Genomic DNA, 22,060 nt, shown 5'->3' with positions numbered 1-22,060 from the left:
AGGCCCATATGCACTTACAAAAACCCACATCTCCCTCCCCAGCTTCACTTTCATCCACATTAAACTTGAAGAAACCTTCTACTTCAATACACACTTACCTATCTCTTCACTTACTAGTATAGCCACCCCTTCTCTCTCTCATCATTCTAAGGGTAAATGTTATTTATGTTTATATCAACTGAGATAACATTAATTTAAGAAACCTGAGAATGACAGACATTCAAAAGGTCCTTTCCCTTTATATGGGAATGGCAGTGTCAAAGCACAAACCTACATCTAAAACAGACATATACCAAAAGGTTCTTTCCCAGTTGTACGAGGGGTAACCATGTTTTAAACAAATAATATCTTGTTCAAGCACCCCTCCCATTTCAGTACTTTCAAGATCATGAGTTGCACAATGATTGATTCAGCTTAACATCACAAATTCCCCCTATCAGGTGGTTAGGACAGTACCTCTTACAGAGCGCGGTAGCTTCAAATTTAATGAACCATGCCCTTGGTCCAACATGCTGGAAGCAGAGTTTGACCTGCCACCACCTCGACCTCCACCCCAAGTATTGATGCTCTAACCTGCTTGGCCAGTAAGCCTCCCATGAGTTGCACACTACCTAGGTCAAAAGCAGTGCAGCAATGTGCAGCTTTTCAACATAAGAGCCTGACAGTCAAAGTTGGTTTATCCTACCACTACACTATAGTCAATTCTCTCCTCAATCATGCATCTATTAAACAGACAAAAATATCCCTCTAAGTGAATCCATTCCTTCATCCATTCATAATTTCCTTCAATTCATTTTTGTTTTATACTGTTCCCTTCTTAACAGACATCTGTCCAAAACTCCCATCCATCTCATTATAAGTCTTTCTCTCAAGTTCACTCAACTCGCCTAACTTTCCACACAATCTTTACTTGCCTTTCCTCATGCCCAAGCCACTGTAACAATCTATGATCTACAGACACCTCAACTCAGGAATCAACATCCTTCCTATGGAGCAGCAGAGAGGCATACAGTATTCACGACACTTTGAACCTACTCACATATACCACCATAATACACAAACCCCACTGGAAAAACAAGGCAACATTACTCAATCATCTACAACAACCTGCCCTCAGCACCCAACACATCCATACAAAAATGTCTACACATTCACATCCTTCCGTATATGGAGGAAGAAGCCTATTGGTATATGGATAGACAGATCACAATACAAGCACTCATTTCTATACTTCACCTGGCTCCCTCAAGGTTTCAAATTAACTGATAAATCTCTCCCAAGATGAGTAGGAACTATATTGATACACCTGCATCTAGGTTACCAAGCCACATTAAAACAGTATCACTACAGAATTGGCATGCAACACAGTCCAACTATCTCAGATGCAACCACCATATATATAAGATACAGAACATCTCATTGTACACTATCCTACTCTCATGTTATACAGTCATGAATTCTCTTCAATGAGTGACTTATGGGCTGAACCAATGGATCCATGTTTGACAAAGTCCACTATTCCATGGAGTGACTTAACGAAGATAACTTTTACAATTCAGGTTCTTACATATCTGCCTATCCATCCCAGCAGTGGCCAACACTTCTCCATCTGGATGGAACTTGCCACTAAGAATGTCCCCTTGGTGGCCTGACAGCTGCATAATTGCTGCCATTAGGCTGCTGGTGCGGGGTGGGGCCTGAAAGAAATTAAACTGATTCAGTAAAATAACATATATAAATAAATAAATAAAGAAACAAATAAAATAAAATAAAATCTATATATCAATAGGCTTCTTCCCCATTATAAGGAAGGTAGCTAGGCAAGGCATGTCCCCATCCTCACCCATCTCACTTTTCCCTTTCATCTTAGCTCCTTGTAAAGAAAACAAATAAAATATTAGGGTTTATATCCTATACTATTGATTACAAAACTAAAGATGTAATATATCAAAATGTTATACAGCATTGGTAAGACCTATTTTAGAATACTGTGTCCAAGCATGGTCTCCTCATTTACAAGCAGACATAGACTTACTAGAATGTGTTTAAAGAAGAGCAATTAAACTAATCCCTAGTATTGCAAACTTGCTTTATGAAGACAGACTGAAAGAACTAAATCTATATCTTTTCAGTGCCTGCACCCCTTGATATCTCCGAATTTTTTCTCGTACCCTCATCCAATATAAATACAATGCAAACATGAAAAGGATTAGTGATACGAACCTTGCTGAGAAATGATTAGATATATATTCAATTACTGAACAAAGGTACTTTTTTATTTCAAATTAGAAATGTCAATTAGTAGGATACAGTGCCATTCCACTGGCTACATACCCCCTGGTTTAAGGTTTCATAGCCCCAGTTAAGAACCACAGCTTTACAGTAAAGGAGACTGTGGCAACCTTATCCAGGTTTTTAAAATACTTAAGGTATAGAAAAAATATGACGCAGCCTGAAGGGATTTCTCCCCGTCTTCTCCTTTTCTGCATGGGGGGACGGAGGGGGGGGGTCGCCGAATTTATGAAGTGGCCTTGCTGTGGATCTGCTGTGTCTTGCGACACTGCTTCTAACCCAGGGCAGTGGACAGGATGCAGGGATGACCTGTCATCCTGGAGGTGCCAAGATAAGAGGGGGGGGGAAAGAGGGTGGAGGGGAGTGGAATATATAGGAAATGGAATGGGTGGGAGTGGTTTCTATGCCTTTTTCTTTTTGGCTACCCCACATGTAGGGGGAGAAAGCCTTTGGTATATGTATGTACGTATAGATAACCTCAACTTTGAAGATTTTTTTTTATTAGAAAATAATAAAGCATGGGGTCATAGCTTCAAAATTAAGCAATCTAGAGCAAGATTTGAAAAAAAAAAAAATCAACATTTCTTTAGTAACAGTGGTATATTGGTGGAATAAATTACCCGAGAATGTGGTCTTATCAAACATACTGTTTAGTTTAAAAATAATTTAGACAAGCATATGACAAATAATATAACATCTTTTTATAGCTTTAATCTTTATTTTCACATTGTATGACTAGGCATAATGTGGCAAGGAATTATTGACTATTTTGACAACTAGCCATAAGGGCCTGGTATTTTTGTATTTACAAATAACTTCTTATTGTTAGCTAGACATCTCAAAATTGCTCAGACCAATGTCTGTATGGTCCAATTGGATCTTGATCTGAAGCATGTTCTTATGTTCTTGATGATGAAGGGTCATCCCTGTCTCTTGCCCAGGTAAGTAATTCAACAAGTAATAGCACATCTACAGCAAGGCCAGCCACTTTATTTACACAATGACTCACCCTCCATGTTTTGTGAAAATAGAGAAGACAAGGAGAAATAAATAATAGATAAAATAAAAGATACAGTAAATCAATAGATAAAATGGCCAAGGCATGCCCACATCCTTATCCATCCCTCTCCCATTTGTTTCCCTTTCATCTTGGCTCCTTGTCATCCTTGTCCCCTGCCTGGGTCACAAGCAATGCAGCAAGACAAGAGCACATCCACAGCAGGGCCAGCGACTTCATTTACAGTCACTCTTCCCCTCATGTGGAGAGAAAAAAGGAAAAATCCCTTCAGGTCATGTTAATTTGTCATCCATTCACAACCATTCTCTACTTCCACGTCTACATTCTCCCTCCCTTACTCAACACATTCCCCTTTTAATCAAGGCCCCCCTCACCCTATCTCATTCTTCCCCTCAAGTTCAGTCCATCCACCTTTGTTTTCCACTCTTTTTACTGGTCTTTCTTCACTCATTCTTTCCATGTGTCCAAACCATCATGTGTCCATTACCCTAACTGCCCACTCCCCGACTTTCTTCCTTACTTCCTCAGTTCTCACTCAATCCATCCTTATAGCCCCCATCATACTTCTCAAATACATTTAAATTTCTCCTTTCTGTCTCCCTTAATTCCAAGTATCTACCCTATACAGTATTATAGGCACAATCACCCCTTCAGTCTTCTCTTTGCATCCATCCCCAGATACCCTTATCATGACACTTTTTATTCCCCCAAAGATATTTACTCACTTCCCTCACTCTACAGTTTACCTCCACCCTACTCCTCCATTCCCACATACATGTGACCCTAAGTATTTAAAAATATTCACTTTATCTAACCTCTCTACTTTAAGATTAACCTCCAGCTTACTGCCATTCACCCCTTGTACATCTCATCACTTTGGTTTTATCCACATTTACTTTCAACTTTTCATAAACCTTCCCAAACTCCCCTTCCAAAAATAGATAAATAAACAAGTCATAATAAATGAATAACTAAAACCATAAAAAAAGAAGAGGAAATCAGACAACTATGGAATAGTATGAAATGGGATTATGAATGATTACAGAAGAATCTGTAGAGGAAAAGGATCTATCTGTCTACAGAGGGCTTCGTCCTCCTTATGGGAGGTAGCCAGCCATGGTATGCATTCACTCCCGTTTGTTTCCCTCTCATCTTCACTGCCTAGTGTAGGCCTTATGGTCTCTTGCAGTCTCCTTCATTCTTATGTTCTTATGTTCACTCCTCATGGTCACCCCCATCTCCTGTCCCCTTATTTTGAAAATGGCATTTTTTATTAATGCAATGATGAGCCATGAGCCACTAAAAACTATTTAGTGGAGGAGTGAAATAAACAGTACTGTCAGGCTGTATTAAATAAACATAGAAAAAAAGGAAATACACAAACCGACTGTCAGGCAGTATTAAATGTGGAAAAAAAAGAAGTGCATAAATTGATGGACACAAGTTGCGAGATCTGGAACCTGGCAGAATCTAAAGCTGAATAATGAAGGAATGCACTGACTGATGGGGGTGGGATAAGTGGGGGCGAGTGCATACCCTGGCTGGCTACCTCCCATATATAGGGGGGAAAAGCCTCTTCATATATACAGATAGATATCTGATGTCATCATAGAAGTCTTTGGAATTTTCTTTATAAAGAATTTTTATTCCTAGTTGTTACTTTTCTCCTTATCTTTTTTTAATCCCTCTGCGTTACTGCATAACTCTGACAATCATTTGGAGATTCACAGCAAATGAATTTGCCACAAGCCTGTCTTTTTTTTTTACATATTTTTCCCTGTATTTTCATAAAAGGGTTTTGGGCAATATAAACCATTTCAGTATGATGATGCCTACATAGACATCATGAGGTGTGAGTGGGTACGCGAGGATGCCAGTGTTCGCGTCTTCATTATATATTTTTTTGTAGTTACACATGAGTTACCCCCGGATTCTGTGAACTGGTTTGATCATGTTTTCTATGTTTATTATTACTCAGAGTAAAAGAGAAGGAGTAATACAGCAGTGACTTTACATTTAATAATGTGAGTGGTGTGATGCATCATACATATGGCAGCTAATGCTGCTGACAAGAATTTGATTCGTACTGAAGTGGTTAACTAGGTCACTTTTCCTTTAAATGGAATGCAAGTACGAATACTCTCAGCAAGCATTTTGAAATACAGACACTCCTCAACTTACGTTTTAGTTACGTTCCGAACGGCCGAACGCAAGTTGAAAATGAACGTAAGTTGTTAATGTACTATACATCCATAAATTCTATTACCGTATCTTACAAACCACCCCTAAATCACTAATTATACACATAACATTGTAAAATAACATTAATTTCAAATAAATTAAATTCAAGCAACATAAACTGAGATGGTGGAGGAGGAGGGGGGGGGGAGGAGGAGGAGGAGGAGGAGGAGGAGGAGGAGGAGGAGGAGGAGGAGGAGGAGGAGGAGGCAAGGCACTTTCAGTCTGTCGTTTGTGCAATGTAAACAATGGACGCAGCGTCATGCGTAAGTATCATTTGAACTACGGAGAGCGCGCTAAACTAAAAAATTCACTAATTTTTTTTTTTTACAGTCAGTTCAAACGTAAAATTGAAAAAACGTAAAACGAATGAACGTAAGTAGAGGAGCGTCTGTACTTCCCACATCTCTTCCTCTGGCTTTTCACTTAATTTTGACTCTCAGTCTATAAGCTGAAGCTCTTGTAGTAATCTGATAAACTGAACTTTTCTGAAGTCAGGTAATACATTTACTGAAATTCACACACTTTCCTGTCAACCCTCAGGGGTGGAGGTGTCCCCCAATATAAAAAAAAGTTATAATAATAATAATAATAATAACAATAATAATAGGAATAACAATAATAATAATAGGAGTGATTTGTAGTATAAATCCAAGTAGGCTAGTTACCAGAAGTGTAGAAGTTAAGAATATGAAATATTCCAGATGAGACAGCTGCCATCCCTGGCCCCCCCAAAGGGTACAGCCCTAAAATCTATATCATATTCATATGAATTACAATAAAACACCACTTCTAATTTCTTTGACTGGTAGGCAGTGGACCTCTGCAAAAAGTTTACCAACCACTATATACTTAGGTCAGTTAATCCAACTCTCACCAGCCACCACTTCTGTGGATCCTTGGGCCCAAGACATAAAACCCACCAATTCCTTAAGTATGTCTATGTCTTGGGCCCAAATGTCTGCATAGCCACAAGTGGCAGTTGGTGAGTGTTGGATTAAGAGACCATGGGCGTACTATTCTAATAATTCATACTGTTGTATTCTGCTGTTCCTCTGCATTCCAACCATGTCATACTCACCCAAGGTTACACTTACACTTACACTTAGATACACTTAGATGACTTCTATTGGTGATCGACGCAGCTAGACTGGGGTCCCACTGTGACCAGGCAGCCCCCTCATATCCGTGGTCCAATCGATTAGTCGATTGGCATTGGGGCTGGTGTATCCTGGTGTTGGCGGCTGGTCTGGTATTTTGGCCAACCATACATCCAGATGTTTTTTGAAGGTGTCTGGAGACACCCCTGTCATGTTTCTCAGTTGAGGCGGAATGCAGTTGAACAATCTTGGCCCACTGAACGAGAAGCTATTTTGTATTTTGGACTTTATGCTCAATGTTGATCCGGGAGTGGTCCTCACATAACACAGCCTCCCTCTTCTTTGGTGAACTGTAACTTGGATTCCAGGGTTGGGCACCCTCTTTTCTAGCACCTTCCAGATGTAGATGATGATGTAGCGTTCCCTGCGCCGTTGAAGAGAAAACAGCTGCAACTCTTTCAGCCTCTCCCAGTAGTTCAGTTCCTGGAGCCCATGTATTTTACTGGTGAAGGTCCTTTGAGGTCCTTCAATCTCCGTGATTTCTGATATTTTCTGGGGAGACCAGAGTTGGCAGCAGTATTCCAGGTGTGGTAAGACTAGTGATCGAGGGATCCACTGGTTTGCAGTGGAATTGAGTATTTGAATCATTCAAACTGAAATTTATCAAATTTCAACATATCTTCCCTAAGTAAATGACTTATCTTATGGGTCATAGTCCTCACTGGAGGGTGTCGGCAATTACCTGAAGCCTTCTGCAAGAGAAACCAGGGATGGTGGACCGATTGTTCTTCAGTCTACATAAGATTTCACCACATACATTGCTACAGAAGCAGCCTTTTCCACCAAAATATAAAAATACAGTACGGAAAGTATCTGAGCACAGTTACCAAGTGGTGATACCAGTTATATAATGAAATATATTATAATAATTATTAATTTATTGTAACTATTCATAAGTTAAATTTTAGCATCCTATTTCGCCCTCAAAGCCACCTACATTATCTGCACACAGTTCAAAAAAACTAAATTGAAACGGTAATTATAAAACTGTTTTACTACATAGTTGATTCAGAAAATCTACATAATGATAATCATAAACATTCCTGCCGTTTAATTTTTTTGTAGTTAGGTACAACTAGTAAGCTACTCACACTGCCCATGTCACATACAATGCCCAGTTCATGTCTAGGCTTTTTCAGTGGCACTGAAAGTGCCATATACTCTGCTTTTCTCTTGACTTCCATTTTGAAACAGCTTCGTGTGTACTTTTTTTCAATTTACCATGTCATCTGACTACTTCCCTACGAGAACGTTTTGGATGCACCGTGTAGGGTTTACTTAGACCAAGTTGTGATGTATGTACAACAATTTTCAGAGAGATACTACACATCTTCAAAATATCATGAAATATATGTACATTAATTCTAAAATAGTATAAATTGTTTTTTGAACCAAGTGATTTTCCAACTACAAAATATTCTCAATAAATATTTCGGATCTTGCGTCATAATAACAGTACCGATGTTTACACATTTCGTGATTAGGTCATTGTATATAATTGACAATTTTAGACTGTTTGGTATACTTTATTTTCTTTATTATGTGAGTGTATATGAGATTCTACCAATAAAATCAGAGACCAACAAATTTTAGTGAGTTTGCGTGATATGACCGTCTTTTGTCGAATGGCGAAGGCGATTGACGTCTGAGCTTGTACTTTTCTTTATTTAGATCTTCATTACTGTACATAGGAATTGTCTCGTCGTTGAACAAAACTTGTACTTCATATTTCATCCCTCTTAAATGTTTAGAATACTAGATGGTGATGATCACTTCGAAATAAACCAGAAAGCTCAAGTGAAAATTGAGTGGTTGTCATTGTTTGTGTGCAGTGGTGACAGTGTTGCTTGGAGTGTGAGGTGTCGTTTCGAGGTCCCCGCTACTACTTCCTCTATATTACAAGTTTTAGTTGGACAGACACATCAGGTAAGACCTTTTCATCTTGTTGATTCTAATATGGTGCACAGGAAATGGTAAAAAGGGCCCTCCGGAATTGCTTGCGCGTCTTGATCATCTGTGTACAGCAACAGGATATAGCAAATCTCCCTAAAAGTTTTACAATACAAATTACCTTAGCTTGTGCATCAAATGCATATCACTCACTAGCCTTATACACTTAACTCATGTCATATATTTCAAGCAATTTATCTGAGAAGCCAAAAGAGTTGTTGTAAAAGCTGTCCAATCAAAATCTATGGTTGACAAGGTTATTGATGTAGAGTAACACTCTTTGAGTCTTTTACCAGATACAGGTTATTTGTATGTCACCATTCTTTGTCACATACACATAACAATTGGTATTTGATTACACTGTGTTGTGCATATAACATGTATACGAGTTTGTTGAATGCATACCCATGTACAGTCTCTACGTATTATGCTGAAGTATATTTGGGTAAACACAGGCAATATCATTTGTACATTTATATATACCTGTATATTTTCATTTGTATATGTTTCCTGGGTAAACAATCTCAAATATGTATGTGCTGTTTATCGTGAAAATAGATAATGGAGTTAGTTAAACTTATTAATGTATTTTCAAATTTATCCAATCTTCCAATACTTGGTGTTACTGTCATTTTCTGCTGGCCATTGGATCAGAGAATCTTTCTTTGGCAGGCCCTGTTCATATATTCATTATTTCACACAGTGTCATTATTTTAAGTTTAGAGTTTGTATGTGTCATTTACAACTATATCTATGATAACATTTGTGAGTCAATCAGTTAATTGACATACCCAGATACTATTGTAGTGTTTCTCCATAATTTTGTCAAAATAACTGTTCCACTGTACAATATGTTTTTTGCAGAAGAAAAGTGAGATGACATTTTATAATTTTTTATCAATTGCTTTATTTTGTCTTACATTTCTGTGCAACTCTGATCCAACATGGCCATCAAGATGTGATGCAATAGGAAAGACAAAGTAATGTCCTAGACAAAAACCATCATAGTGATGGCAGTATCATTACTTGCTATTTGGCTGCATTTTTATTTTGCTGATTTTATCCTAGGAAACATTGAGGTGACATCATAGAATTAGTAAAATAGAGATTTAAGGAGCAATAGTTTGATTTAAAAGTCGCCAACATTCTTTTTTGAGTGGAGACTAGTTTCCAATCATTAAAGAATGATGCATGACTGCTCCATAGGAATGTCGCTAAAGTCCATAAAATATTGGCATCATAAAACTTGTACAGACAATTTTCCATACAATTTATCATTATGTGTCTCTTCATCATATATTTAAGTTTTCCTAAAAAAAAAAATCTTATGATTATTTGTCGTGGTCAAGTTTACAGAGTTTTGGGAGTTGTTCCAATGGTCAGCAGATAAGTACAAATCTGGCTGAAATTCACAAGTTAAGCCTCATTCTGGATGATTAAAGGAAAAGAAGTTGTGCAGTTACAACTAGGAAATAAGGCTACCTAAAATTACTTTCATATACCAAGGACCTCTTCCTCCCATATAAGGGAGGTAGCCAGCCAAGGCATGCACATGCCTCATGCCAAAAAAGAACTTGACAAGCTAGAAATGTCATATGTTGAAAATAGTAGACCAAGCGAAAATCACTGCAATGAAAATAACTTCATTCTAATCTTCTTTGGGTGTTGATTCTTCACTTGTTGCGATGAAAAAATAGGGTCTTTCCTCTAAGGTCACATCTGTTTAGTCAAATGCCCTTCTGGTATCACAAAACCCAGTACTTCCTGTCACTTGGATGTGTTGTTAGCAACTAAATCACATCTCTACTGGTGTCCCACTAGTGATGAGGGTGTGTGCACCATCAACAGGACAGATGAATTTCCTCTGAAACAGTAACCATCCAGCCCTGTTGTGGATGACTAACCCATATGATTATCGTGCATGGGCAGGGCAGGGAAATAGGAGTCATGGAGGTTGAGTGATAGCCTAGTGATGTGGTTTTGCTGAGGCACCTCTCTGGACCAGCAATAATGCCTCTTTGGTCCCAGGTTCAGGCCCATCTTGGTTCACAGGCAAATTGGCTGAACTGTGACTTGAACTTTCAAGTCAGTCATGCCCTGAGCCTAGCAGGTACCATGCAGTCTGTGAGCATCCCCTTGCAGTGCATATGATCCTGTAGGCTATAGCATCATTCAAAAACACTATTGCTGTTTAGTGCTCACACAGTACAGGTCTATGGACTACACTTCTACATGAAACAATTCCAATGTGGAGGTTGCAGTGTAGATCTGTGGCCAACAGCATCACATGGAAACACAATCACCATAAGGAGGTTGTTCATTGTAGTCTATGGCTTAGGATGATTTTATGTATTGCTTTAGGCTACATCATTACACAGGCATAATTACTATGTGGAGCTTGTTCAATGTACATCTATGGCAAATGGCCTGCAGCATCACCTGGAAAGATAATTGTTGAGTGAAGCTCATTTAATTCTCACTAAACAGCTGAGAATTTGTACTTTGGTAGTACAGAAATTTTGAGGAAATATATGTTTACTATTTATATTAATTTGTTAAATTTTAATGACTTGTTGGGGAAGCATATTGTGTAATGTTTTCTTGTAAATTTAATTTTTATGCTTCCTCAATTAACAAAAAACATGGTGCAGTGCAGCTATGTGGAAACCTTGATTTCACTATAGCAATGATTGCTGCACCACACTGGTCTGTATTATATTAGTACTGTATATCAATATATTGTTTGTGGGACAGACAAGTGTGGGTAGGCCTTGGATGAATGTTTGAAGTCACTTCTCATGATTTATTTATTATTACTTTTGACATTCAAACAAAAATGAAAACATTTTCTCTCATTTTGATCGTTGAACATATGGAATCTTTATTTTACAACTCACTGATATGCCTTTATCACAGTGTGTGTAACAAGCAGGTACATTCAGTCTCAATTTATTGACCAGTCATGGTGCTTTCAATCATCTAATCATAAATTTTCTCTAGTGGGAGTAACAGTTGAGCGGGGAAGGTTGAAAATATTACCGGTAATCAGTTAAAGAAAACCATTGAAAAATGATAATGTGGGAAGGTGAATTAGGAGAAATGGGATCAATCGTTCCATTATCCCCAGCTTTCTTATAGGATGGCTCCCAGGTAATCGGGAATGGCTATCATATTGGTTTACAAGTCACACAAGGAAGAGGTAGTGTGCTGTTTGGGTAAGGGCAGAATAGGGCAGTGCAGGATGAAGCATTCTGTGTAGTGATTGCATATGAAGCAATTTGCTTCTCAGGCTAGATCTATTCTGTGCTGATACAGTTTTAAAACTGGATGGTGGCCTCAGCAGTCATGCCAGTATATTCATTGCTTGTCATGGGAAGAACTTCTTTGTTGTTGAATGGACAACATAATATCACAATGAATTGAAGAACCAGCAAAAATCTAGGGAACTGCAACAGCAACTACAAGCAAAAGTGATTTGCAGATGTACCAGCCAGGTTGGATTCACTATTGGCTAGGAAACCAGATCTTACTGATTATTTGAAATCCCTGTATCCTATGGAAGAGTGATTACAAAATGCTTGAATTTTACACAACTGTACAGGGTCTAGTAATGAAGGATGGGTCGTGTAAAGAAGGAAGGTATAATTATGGGACAGTGGATCTTATAATTGAAGAAATTCTTCGGCAAGACCAATTGGAAGAGTTCATGATAAATTGAAATCTTTTCATATGTCTGAATTGGGAGTGGGGAAATTTGTGGAGATTTTAGAATATCAAAGAAAAAATAGCTTAATTAAATATTGATTCAGCAAAAATAGAGAAAGGGGGAGGAAGAGAGGAACCAATAAAGCAAAAGAAGACTTGGGGAAAACCAGGAAGTAGTATGTGAAGATCAGAAAAGAAGAAACTGAGAACTATAATCAACAAATGTAATAAAGATAACCAAATCTATTTTGTAGATTTAATTAAATTGAGATAGAGAAGGAATTACTAATCTGAATATTGGCAATGACCACTGGGTCCATAGGTCACACAGGGAAGATATATTGAATTATCAAAATAAAGATCCTCTATACATATCTGATTGTCACTCCTGTAACATGAAAACATTTCATAGTGAGAGTGTCTGGGCATCTCAAACTTGTGTAGTATAAATCCTCATGATGCTGTACTTGTCAATGATTTAGCTTTGAAAGTGACTTTCAGGTTGTACATCTAATGTCTGGTGAAGTTGGCCTCATGCAAGCTTGGCATGCTGAGGAAGACTAAGGATCTTAATGACAAGATCATTTCTGTCAACTGTGTACTGTTTCATTCTTCTGGTTCTTGAATACTGTGCTCCCATGTAATTGTCTTCTGTAGTATATCACTTGTACTTCATTAACATAGTAGCTCTGCTAGTTTCTAATGTGGTGGTAAGGTGTGGTGTGATCTTTTGGTATCATCAAAATGTCAGCAGCATTTGCGTGCTGTACATATTCCTCGGCAATCAACATCACCCGCAGCTCGGACAGACAGTCTAGGGAACAACAACAACTACACTTTGATCTCAGAAGTGCTCATGTCTGTCAGGAGCACATGACTGGCCTCTGAATCACATCTGCTTATTCTGCATTGGTTCAGATGTTACACTAATCAGTTCCAGCAATGCTTCATACAGAATAGTTACACTTGTGCAATTCCTTGCATGTAGACACTTGTGGAGCAAGTTCCAATCTACAGCAAACAATATCTTAAGAGTGTCACTTGACACCTAGTCTTGTTATTTGTCTGGTATGATCAGGCAGATCTTGACTTGTTGATTCTAAAGAAAAAAAATTCTTGTCATCCACTGGGTTAGATGATAATGCAAAATTATTATAGTTGCTTGTTCTTGATAATATTTTGTTTTTATGTTTTATTGTTGCACTTAAGATTTTTTCTTTCTAATTTGCTTTATTTCATTTTACTCTTTTTTTTTTCATGAATATACATTCTCATGTCCCTTTCCTGCTGACCCTGTAATGTCTCTTCATTGCTTTTTCTCCAATAGTTGAAGTAAGGTGGGCAGCTATGGTGCTTGTAATCTCATCACTCCATCTGTTCTGTTGAGTTTAATGATAATAATAGTAATGATTGTGTTCTATCTTTGCATGGAAAAAATATATTTCTTAAAGTCCTTCAGACATGTGGTCCCCTTGAATTTGCTCCCATGACACTTCATACTAACCTGCCACTACGAAAGAAGAGATATTTGGTGTCCATTTTGTACACTCCTTTCAATAATGTGAAGACTGCTGTCAATCAAGTTACCTTTTACTTAATTTTATTATAATTTTATAATTTTACAATAGTGCTGGTAATCCCACACCTTATGTTGTTCTGTTCCTTTTGTTTCTTTTTCAACTTAGTCCAAATAACTTTTTTTTTTCTTCTTTTTTCCTCTTATATATATATATATATATATATATATATATATATATATATATATTTTTTTTTTTTTTTTTTTTTTTTTTCAATTTCTTCAAACAATTCTATGCTTCAAATCACATGAAGGGAGCAGTAATGGGGTGGTCTTACACGATGGACAGGACAACTGCCCTCTTTCAAAATCCATGAACCCCCTTACCTCTCTCAGAAGGTGCAGCCCAGAGGGGGCTAGCACTCAATCTCTGAATTGGGTCCAAGACATCTCCTTTTCTTAACTTCAGTTGTATTTCTTACACCTTTTCACACGTGGATAGCTAACAACTGGTGACTGTTCACCATCTACCTTTTTTAGCCAGTGACATAGAAGTAGTTCCCCACCAATAGAGCACAGACAATAGTCCAAAACTCCTCAGAGATCTGTAGGAGGGCCTGAGGACTGTTGCCAGCTACTGTAGGGCTGCAAGTTTTTTTCAGCATAGCCTAAAATTCTATATGCATTTCTTGAGGTTATTATAGTAGTTCACTATTCACTGTGAAGGAGGAAATTGGACAGCAACTGGGGCAGTATACAACTCTGCTTTAATCCTGTCTTTATATTAGATATTTCTGTATGCGGTTTTCCTACTTTGAAACTGATTTTTTCATATCTTTCATGTACTATTTTGATTAGATTAGGTGAGGTATGAAAGCTATTGAAGGTTTCCCATAAAGCTGATTTAGAGATGATGATGTATATTTGTTTGAAATCAATGAAAGTGTTTGTTGTTGTGTTCTTAAGCTTTTAAGACACTTGCTAGATGGTAATAAAGGTGATTAATTGTTGACCTGCCTGGACAGAATCCACTCTGTTATTCACTTGTACAGTAATGGGAAATCTTTCAGTCTCACATCTCCAAGTTAACATTTCTTTCATAATCCTTGCACTGACTGTTCCCAGGCTCAAACATCTCAACACATAGGGCAAAAGTGATGACTTAAGTCAGAGCTTCAGATCATAGCTAATGCTCATCACTTTCCTTCCACAAATATGTGGAGAGGGGAAATTGGAGTAGCACACCATTTGTACATGCAGTTATGGTGGTAGGGGTCACTATATTAGTTATTACAGGTGGGCATATTTGTCATCTTGTTTGTGTTTTATAGATACTCTAAATAGTTCTCTTTTTCAGGTGGATGAAGTGGACCGTGGAGGACTATCCGCCCACAGTGGCGATGATGGCATCTGGACATTTACCTGTACCCACACAACCCTTACCCACACAACCTATGCCCACACAAGCCATGCCCACACAGCCCATGCCCACACAGCCTATGCCCACCCAACCCATGCCCACTCAACCCATGCCCACACATTCCATGCCAACCCAACCGATGCCGACTCAGCCACAGCCCATCCGACATCAGGTAAGATATGAATTGTTTGTTTGACAAGTGCAGTGTTCAACATAGAAGAAAGATATCAGCATTTAGAGTACTTCTGTTCACTGGTGGCATTTTGAAGTTCAATACAGTCGCCAACAACTGAGGTTGGGGAGAGTGGGTAGGGGTCTAGAAGTCAGGTTTGGCTGATTGTTTCTGTTGTGTTGCAGAAAAAAGAAAATGGGTGCTAATATATAAGATGAAGTTTGATGGTTAGATTTTTAAGCAGAAAAATTTGGGTTGACCTCTTCATGAGTAACAATTTCATGGGGTTGAAATCTATATATGATGGGAAGGGATGGGGGATGACTTATCTTCAAACATGAAAATATTTTTACCAATCTGCCAGTAGACAAAACTTCTGTATTACAATGATCTCTCTTAATTGATTTTGGTAAACAAGATTAATGGAAATATACAATATTTTTATTGAAATTTCACATTTGGGTATAAAGTGTGACAGTAGCAAGTGGTAAAAATTTTGTTCTAGATTAGATGATTTATAATGAGAGGTTTCCAAAACATGTTTTATATCTCGTGTGTGCGATTCACCATGGTCTTGGATCATGTGTTGGACTTGTGATTGACAGCCATTCCCCTCCTGGAAGAGAGCTCAGAGCTCACATATGACCAATCTATGGGTAATGATGTGACCATACCACACATACACACCCAACTCTCTGCCCACAAGAATTGGAGAAACGATTCGGAGCACAGTGATACTAAAATTATTTCAGCCTTTGGCAGGATTCGAACCCAGACCACTGTAGTGGCAGCCAGGAACTCTACCAACTGTGCTATCAAGTGTGTAGGTGTGCATGTGTGTGTGTGTGTTGTTCATTCTTTTCTTTCTTCTCTTCATCTAATCATGTTTTTCTCTTATTTGTTGCAGTTGTCCCCCTCCATGGAATATGGGCGGCCACTGGCAAGGTCCCAGGATGACGAAAGAGTCAATTACTTTTGTCAGCGCCCCAATGATAATGATTTCACCTATGATAAAACACAAAGATGGGCTTTAGGAGATGACTCTGTCATTGATGTAAGTACTGACATTCTGGTTGATCAATTTTTTTCAGGTTATATGTTTAACATTGTGTATGTATTACAGATATATGGGATAGGAGGAAAGCTGTTTAGAGCAGTCAGGAGTTTTTATGAGAGTAGAGAGCCTGTGTTAGAGTCAGAAATGGAAAGAGTGAGTGGTTTGAGGTAAAGGTGGGGCATTGCCAGGGATGTATTATGTTGCCTTGGCTGTTCAATTTATATATGGATGAGGTGGTGCAAGAGGTAAATGCAAGGGTAATGGATTGGGGATTGGAGATGGTTAAACAAAATGGAGAAAGGTGGGAGATAACCCAGTTGTTTTTTGCTGACAACACTACACTTGTGGCAGGATCAGAAGAGCTACCGAGGAAGTTGGTGATGGAGTTTGGGAGGGTGTGTGAAAGAAGGAAGTTGAGGGTAAATGTGGGTAAAAGTAAGATATGCACAAGGGGAAAAAGTGGGAGCAAACTGGAAGTGAGTATTAAGGGAAAGAGACTGGAGGAAGTGGATAATTTTAGACACTTGGGTACAAATGTGGCAGGAAAGGGAGGAGTGGAGGTGGAGGTAGAATGTAGATTGAGAGAAGTAAGTAAATGCCTTGGGGGGTTAAAAAGTGTAATGAAAAATAGACATTTGGGAATGGATACTAAGAGGAGGTTGTATGAGGGAGTGATTGTGTAGACAGCACTGTATGGGGCAGAAACATGGAACATAAGAGAGGAAGAGTTTGAATGTGTTTGAGATGAGATGCTTAAGTATGATAGGGGTTACTAGGCTGAATAGAGTGAGAAATGAGGAGGGGAATGGAGGTGGAAAGGGAGTTGGGAAATAGGGTTGATGAAAGAATATTGGGATGGTTTGATACACATGAGAAGAATGAGTGAGGAAAGACCAGTAAAAGAGGTGTGGAAGGCAGAGGTAGAAGGAGTTAACATGAGGAGTGACCAAAGATGAGATGGATGGATGGGTAAAAGGGCCATTGGAAAAGAGGGGAATGTCTGTTGAAGAAGAACAGGAGAAAATAGAAGATAGGGGAGAATGGAGAATGGTTGTGTATGGATGATGCTGTGATTCATGAAAGGGAGTGGGTGGGTGATGGGAGATGAGGGATTATGTGTGAAAGATATTTTGATGCAGCCCGATGGGATTTCTGCATGAGGGGATGGAGACTGGGGATCGCCGATTAAATGAAGCGGGCTTGTTATGGATATGCTGTGTCTTGCAACACTGCTTCTGACCCAGGGTAGTGGGCGAGATGCAGGGATGACCCATCATCCATGAGGAGTCAAGATAAGAGGGAGGTAGGGGGGTGAACGGGAGTGGAGTGTGTGTGATTGGAATAGATGGAAGTGGATTTTTTTTTTTTTTTTTTTTTTTTTTTTTTTCTTTCTTTCTTTCTTTCTTTCTTTCTTTCTTTCTTTCTTTCTTTCTTTCTTTCTTTCTTTCTTTCTTCCTTCCTTCCTGCCCCCCTTGTAAGGGAGAAAAAGCCTTTGATATATGTATGTTTAACACATACTTCTGCACACACAACTTAATGTTTGTTTACCTTTTATGTGAGTGAAATATAGGCAGATTATGTGTATGTGGATCTGGAGGAAACCTTTGATAAAGAACTTCACAAATGACTAACATGGCCTTTGGAACATACATTAGAATATTTAAAGGAAGCCTCTTAAAATGGATGAAAACTTTCCTTGAGGTTCAGCTTATATTTTCTTATCATCATTTATCATATGCCTTCTCCATGTCCATGAAAGCCTCCCAAAACATCTTTGCTTCTTGCTAAATACTTCACATAGCAATCTTACTACAAAAACCTGATGTATGTACTTTTTCCTCTCGTAAATCTACACTGCTCTTCTCCAATCATTCACCCTGTTCCCCTCCTAATCTTTTTAATTAATACTCATCTTTACACCATACTGACCACACTTAACAGTCAAAATCTCCCTGCACTTTTTTTTAGAATTCCTTGATATAATGTGCCCATCTTTCACAGACTTTTCTCTCATTAACAATTGTGTTTGCTTGCTACCTTGTCCCTCTCCTCCCTACCCATCCCACTTCTGTGTACTTTTTTCACTTTCTTCTAAAACATCTTTTAAATAATCTCAAAGTTCACAATACCTATTTCACCACACATCTGTTCTTTTGGATTCCCTTGTCATCCACTTGGCTTCCCCATTATTTATATTGTCTGGTATTCCTCCTCTTTCCCCCTTTTTACTCAATCCACTTAGACACTTCATTGTCAACTGTTCATAAACATTCTTTACATCAACATTTCCTCCAATTTATTTCTTCCTGGCATACCATATTTCCATATTATACCATCCACTGACTCATCTCTTGGCACACCAATGCATTTACATTCCTTCAAAATCTATCAACACACTCATTTGAATTGTATCAAAACCCTTCTCTCCTCACTTTTCTCATTACCAGGGCCACACACACAAACATACTTCCAACCTGTTCTCATTTTTACCCACAGTGTACTTGACGACACTTGTTTCCATTAAACCACACAGTTACGCTTGTCATAGCTCACACTCCATCTGCCCTCTCCCTCGTTCACAACTAACATTTTACCAACCACTATCATAGCATTCAGGTCAGTGAAGGGCATAGATAGATCTAAGGGATCTCTTAAATTGATATGGGAGTTGTGACAAGTCATGGAAACAAATTGAAATAGAACATATTTAAAGGATGTCAATAACCAGTTTTCTGCACAAATTAATAAACTCCTGGAAGAACCTGGAAGACATCCAATCGAAACACGTAAATGAATTTGAAGAAAAGTTTCATTGATGGGCCCCCATGAACACTACTCCTTTCCTGTTATTCAAAAAGGTACTCATAAATTTAATTTGTTTCTTCAAAGAAAATAGGTGAAACAAATAAAGGAGTTAGAAATGGGGTCAGATGGAATGACCTTCCAGATTACAATAGAATTGATAAAGAGGTAAGTGAAGTGTTTGCAGAATAGTTCCTGATCAGGAATCCAAATTTCAAGAACACAGAACAAAATTATATATATATATATATATATATATATATATATATATATATATATATATATATATATGTATGTATGTATGTATGCATAATATAATGTCAGGGATATTTTGGACAAAGATCTCTCAGTCAATTGCCCCCGGTCTTTACCATGACATTCAGCTAATTTGCAGCAGCCACCAGATTGACCCTCAAGTCATTCTGAGAAAAAATATACAAAGGCCATCAGTAGTTCACTAGTTTACTCAGTGGGTAATGAAATAATTACAAGAGTAAGGACATGGAAATGTTAAATGATGGACACACTTTAGAAGTGCTTAGAGGAAGTACAGTATAGAACAGATGAAAGTAAGAAAGGCTGCATATGGGCATGTGAAATATGAATTGTGTTGTAAGAGAGGCATTGACAAAGTAAGCTTAGATCAGGTGAGGTTCACCAAGAGCTTGTACAGTGTACTAAGGTGCAGAGGGTGCAAGTTGCTGAGAGGTGATAGTGTGCTGAATGTGTTGGGAGAGTGGGTGTTATATGAAGGATGTAAGGATTATGGAAAGGAAAGTTACTAGTGTCCTGTATGATAACGGGATGGTGCGAGAGGGATAGTTGGTGATAGGAAAAAGTGGAGGAGGTAGTGCGAGGCATTGGGGATGGAGAGAAGACCAAGAGGCTCTTGAGAATGACATGGAACAGGCCTGAGAGAAAGCAAAGAAAGGCGAAGTGTTTGAGGAGGCGGGAATGGGTACAAGCGAGACGCGGGGAACCCGCTGGAAGAGGTGGCACGAAGCACACCAGGAGATGGAGAGAGAGAGAGAGAGAGAGAGAGAGAGAGAGAGAGAGATGAGAAGTATGTCGAGAGAAAACTGCTGGTGGAGGGAGAAAGAGAGTGCGTGTGTATAAAAACCGTCGACATCAGACGCGGGTATTTCTCTCTTCATTAGAATGGACGGTTTCTGGAAGACTGCCGGAAACCACATTTAAGAGGCGGAGCAATGAGGACATTTCCGGAGATATGACCCAGAATAATGACGATAAAAAAGGGAGAATAAGGCTGAGGCGATAAGGGAAGAAGGAAATGTCCTGGAAATTTATTATTTTGAAAGTTGGTTTGGGGGAAAGCTTCGGCAAGTGGGGAGAAGAGGCTTGTTGAATCAAACAATAGTCAAAGCCTTTTTTTTTAAGGATGAAATAGAAAAAAAATCAAGATGGTGGTGATAGGGTTTAACGTCACATCTTCCCCCCCCCCTTTAGGAGGCTAGGATGGTGCCTCCTTTACAGTGGAATTTAATGAACCATGCCCTTGGTTCAACTCCGCCGGTGGCAGGGTTCGATCCGCCATCCCCTCGATCTTCGCCGCCAGTAACGACGCCCAAACCCGCTCTGCCAGCGAGTTTCCATGTTATAAGGAAGTAAACATATTAACATACATAATTTGAAATTATTTTAGATGTGAGATCAAAATGTGAACACATACTGCATGAAGCTGCCATAATATCATTAGCTTAGGTCATAGTTGTAGACTGGTACGATTGGGAACAGTAAAATTGAGGTTGGTGTTTTAAGTTAGGAACTAAGGGAGCGGTAGAGGCAAACACGGAAAGAGAGAGAGAGAAAATCACACCATGAGAGGGCCTTTTTACGTTGGGGTTTTTGTAAGGTTTGTTGAAGATGGCGGAAGGGTGCAACACATGACGAAAGATTGAGGCAGAGGCTGAAAGAGGCACAGAGGTAAAGGCTTAAGGTCACACCGTCACACGGAAAACCTGAGGAAGGGGAGACGGGAGTGTAGGACTACTGTAACCGGTGTGGATACATGGTCGGGCGCGCGCACACGCACACACACACACACACACACACACACACACACACACACACACACACACACACACACGCACGCACGCACGCATAGACACACATAATAAGGTAATAGTTGTTGATCACGAGTGTGTGTATGAATGTATGTATGAACGTATACATGCGTGCGTGTGCCTGCGTCTTTTCGCACGTGTACACAGGTATATGCAAAGGAACGGAAATAAAAAAAGAAAAGACAAGTCGTACAAAGACAAGGAGAAGGCTTCGTTTGCAGTGGGGGAAGAGATTAGTCAAGGTGGAGAGACCTGGCCAAGTGTTGTCGCGCCGGTGCCAAGCCACGCGTGGAGACCAACGAAGGAAAACTGATGAGGGAAGGGGAAAGAGAGAGAGACACTGATGGAGGGAATAACGGTGGGAGGGCGTGGAGTGTAGAGGGCTAAGGACGAGGTGAGAGACGAGGAGTGTGTGTATATAGGAGTGTGGAGGGAATTACGGAGGGAGGGCGTGGAGTGTTGGAGGGTTGAAGACGAGGTGAGAGAAGAGGAGTTAAGATTGTGGGGGTATTTTGGAAGAATCTGATGTCTGTAGGTAGATATATATGAAGAAAGGAGGAGGAGGTGGAAGAGGGAAACGAAAGTAGAGGGAAAGAATAAGGAAGGAAAGTGCGAGACGGAGGAGGAGAAGGAGATAAGTGAAGGT

General features: G+C 39.1%; 2 protein-coding genes across 4 annotated transcripts in view; one reads left to right on the top strand and one right to left on the bottom strand.

Moving 5' to 3' along the window:
• LOC143026465 (U5 small nuclear ribonucleoprotein 40 kDa protein) overlaps positions 1-8,007 on the bottom strand; it is a 33,224-nt gene extending 25,217 nt beyond the window's left edge. The window contains exons 1-2 of the mRNA XM_076186905.1: positions 7,800-8,007; positions 1,568-1,697 (exon numbers count right to left, since the gene is read on the bottom strand). Of these exons, the coding sequence (XP_076043020.1) occupies positions 1,568-1,697; positions 7,800-7,892 (223 nt within the window). The 5' untranslated portion in view covers positions 7,893-8,007. The remainder of the gene's footprint in view (positions 1-1,567; positions 1,698-7,799) is intronic.
• A 7,273-nt stretch (positions 8,008-15,280) lies between these two features.
• The window catches only part of LOC143026464 (uncharacterized), a 564,398-nt gene continuing 557,618 nt past the window's right edge, over positions 15,281-22,060 (top strand). For all 3 annotated transcript variants that reach the window (XM_076186904.1, XM_076186903.1, XM_076186902.1), the window contains exons 1-2: positions 15,281-15,471; positions 16,379-16,525. In XM_076186904.1, coding sequence (XP_076043019.1) covers positions 15,283-15,471; positions 16,379-16,525 — 336 coding nt within the window. In that variant the 5' untranslated portion in view covers positions 15,281-15,282. The remainder of the gene's footprint in view (positions 15,472-16,378; positions 16,526-22,060) is intronic.

This window comes from Oratosquilla oratoria, chromosome 6 (genome assembly GCF_046742065.1).
Source record: "Oratosquilla oratoria isolate Oo_2021 chromosome 6, ASM4674206v1, whole genome shotgun sequence".
In the NCBI taxonomy this organism is placed as follows: domain Eukaryota; kingdom Metazoa; phylum Arthropoda; class Malacostraca; order Stomatopoda; family Squillidae; genus Oratosquilla; species Oratosquilla oratoria.
The sequence above is the reverse complement of the archived record's forward strand: the minus strand, read 5'-3'. Positions and strand labels throughout refer to the sequence as shown.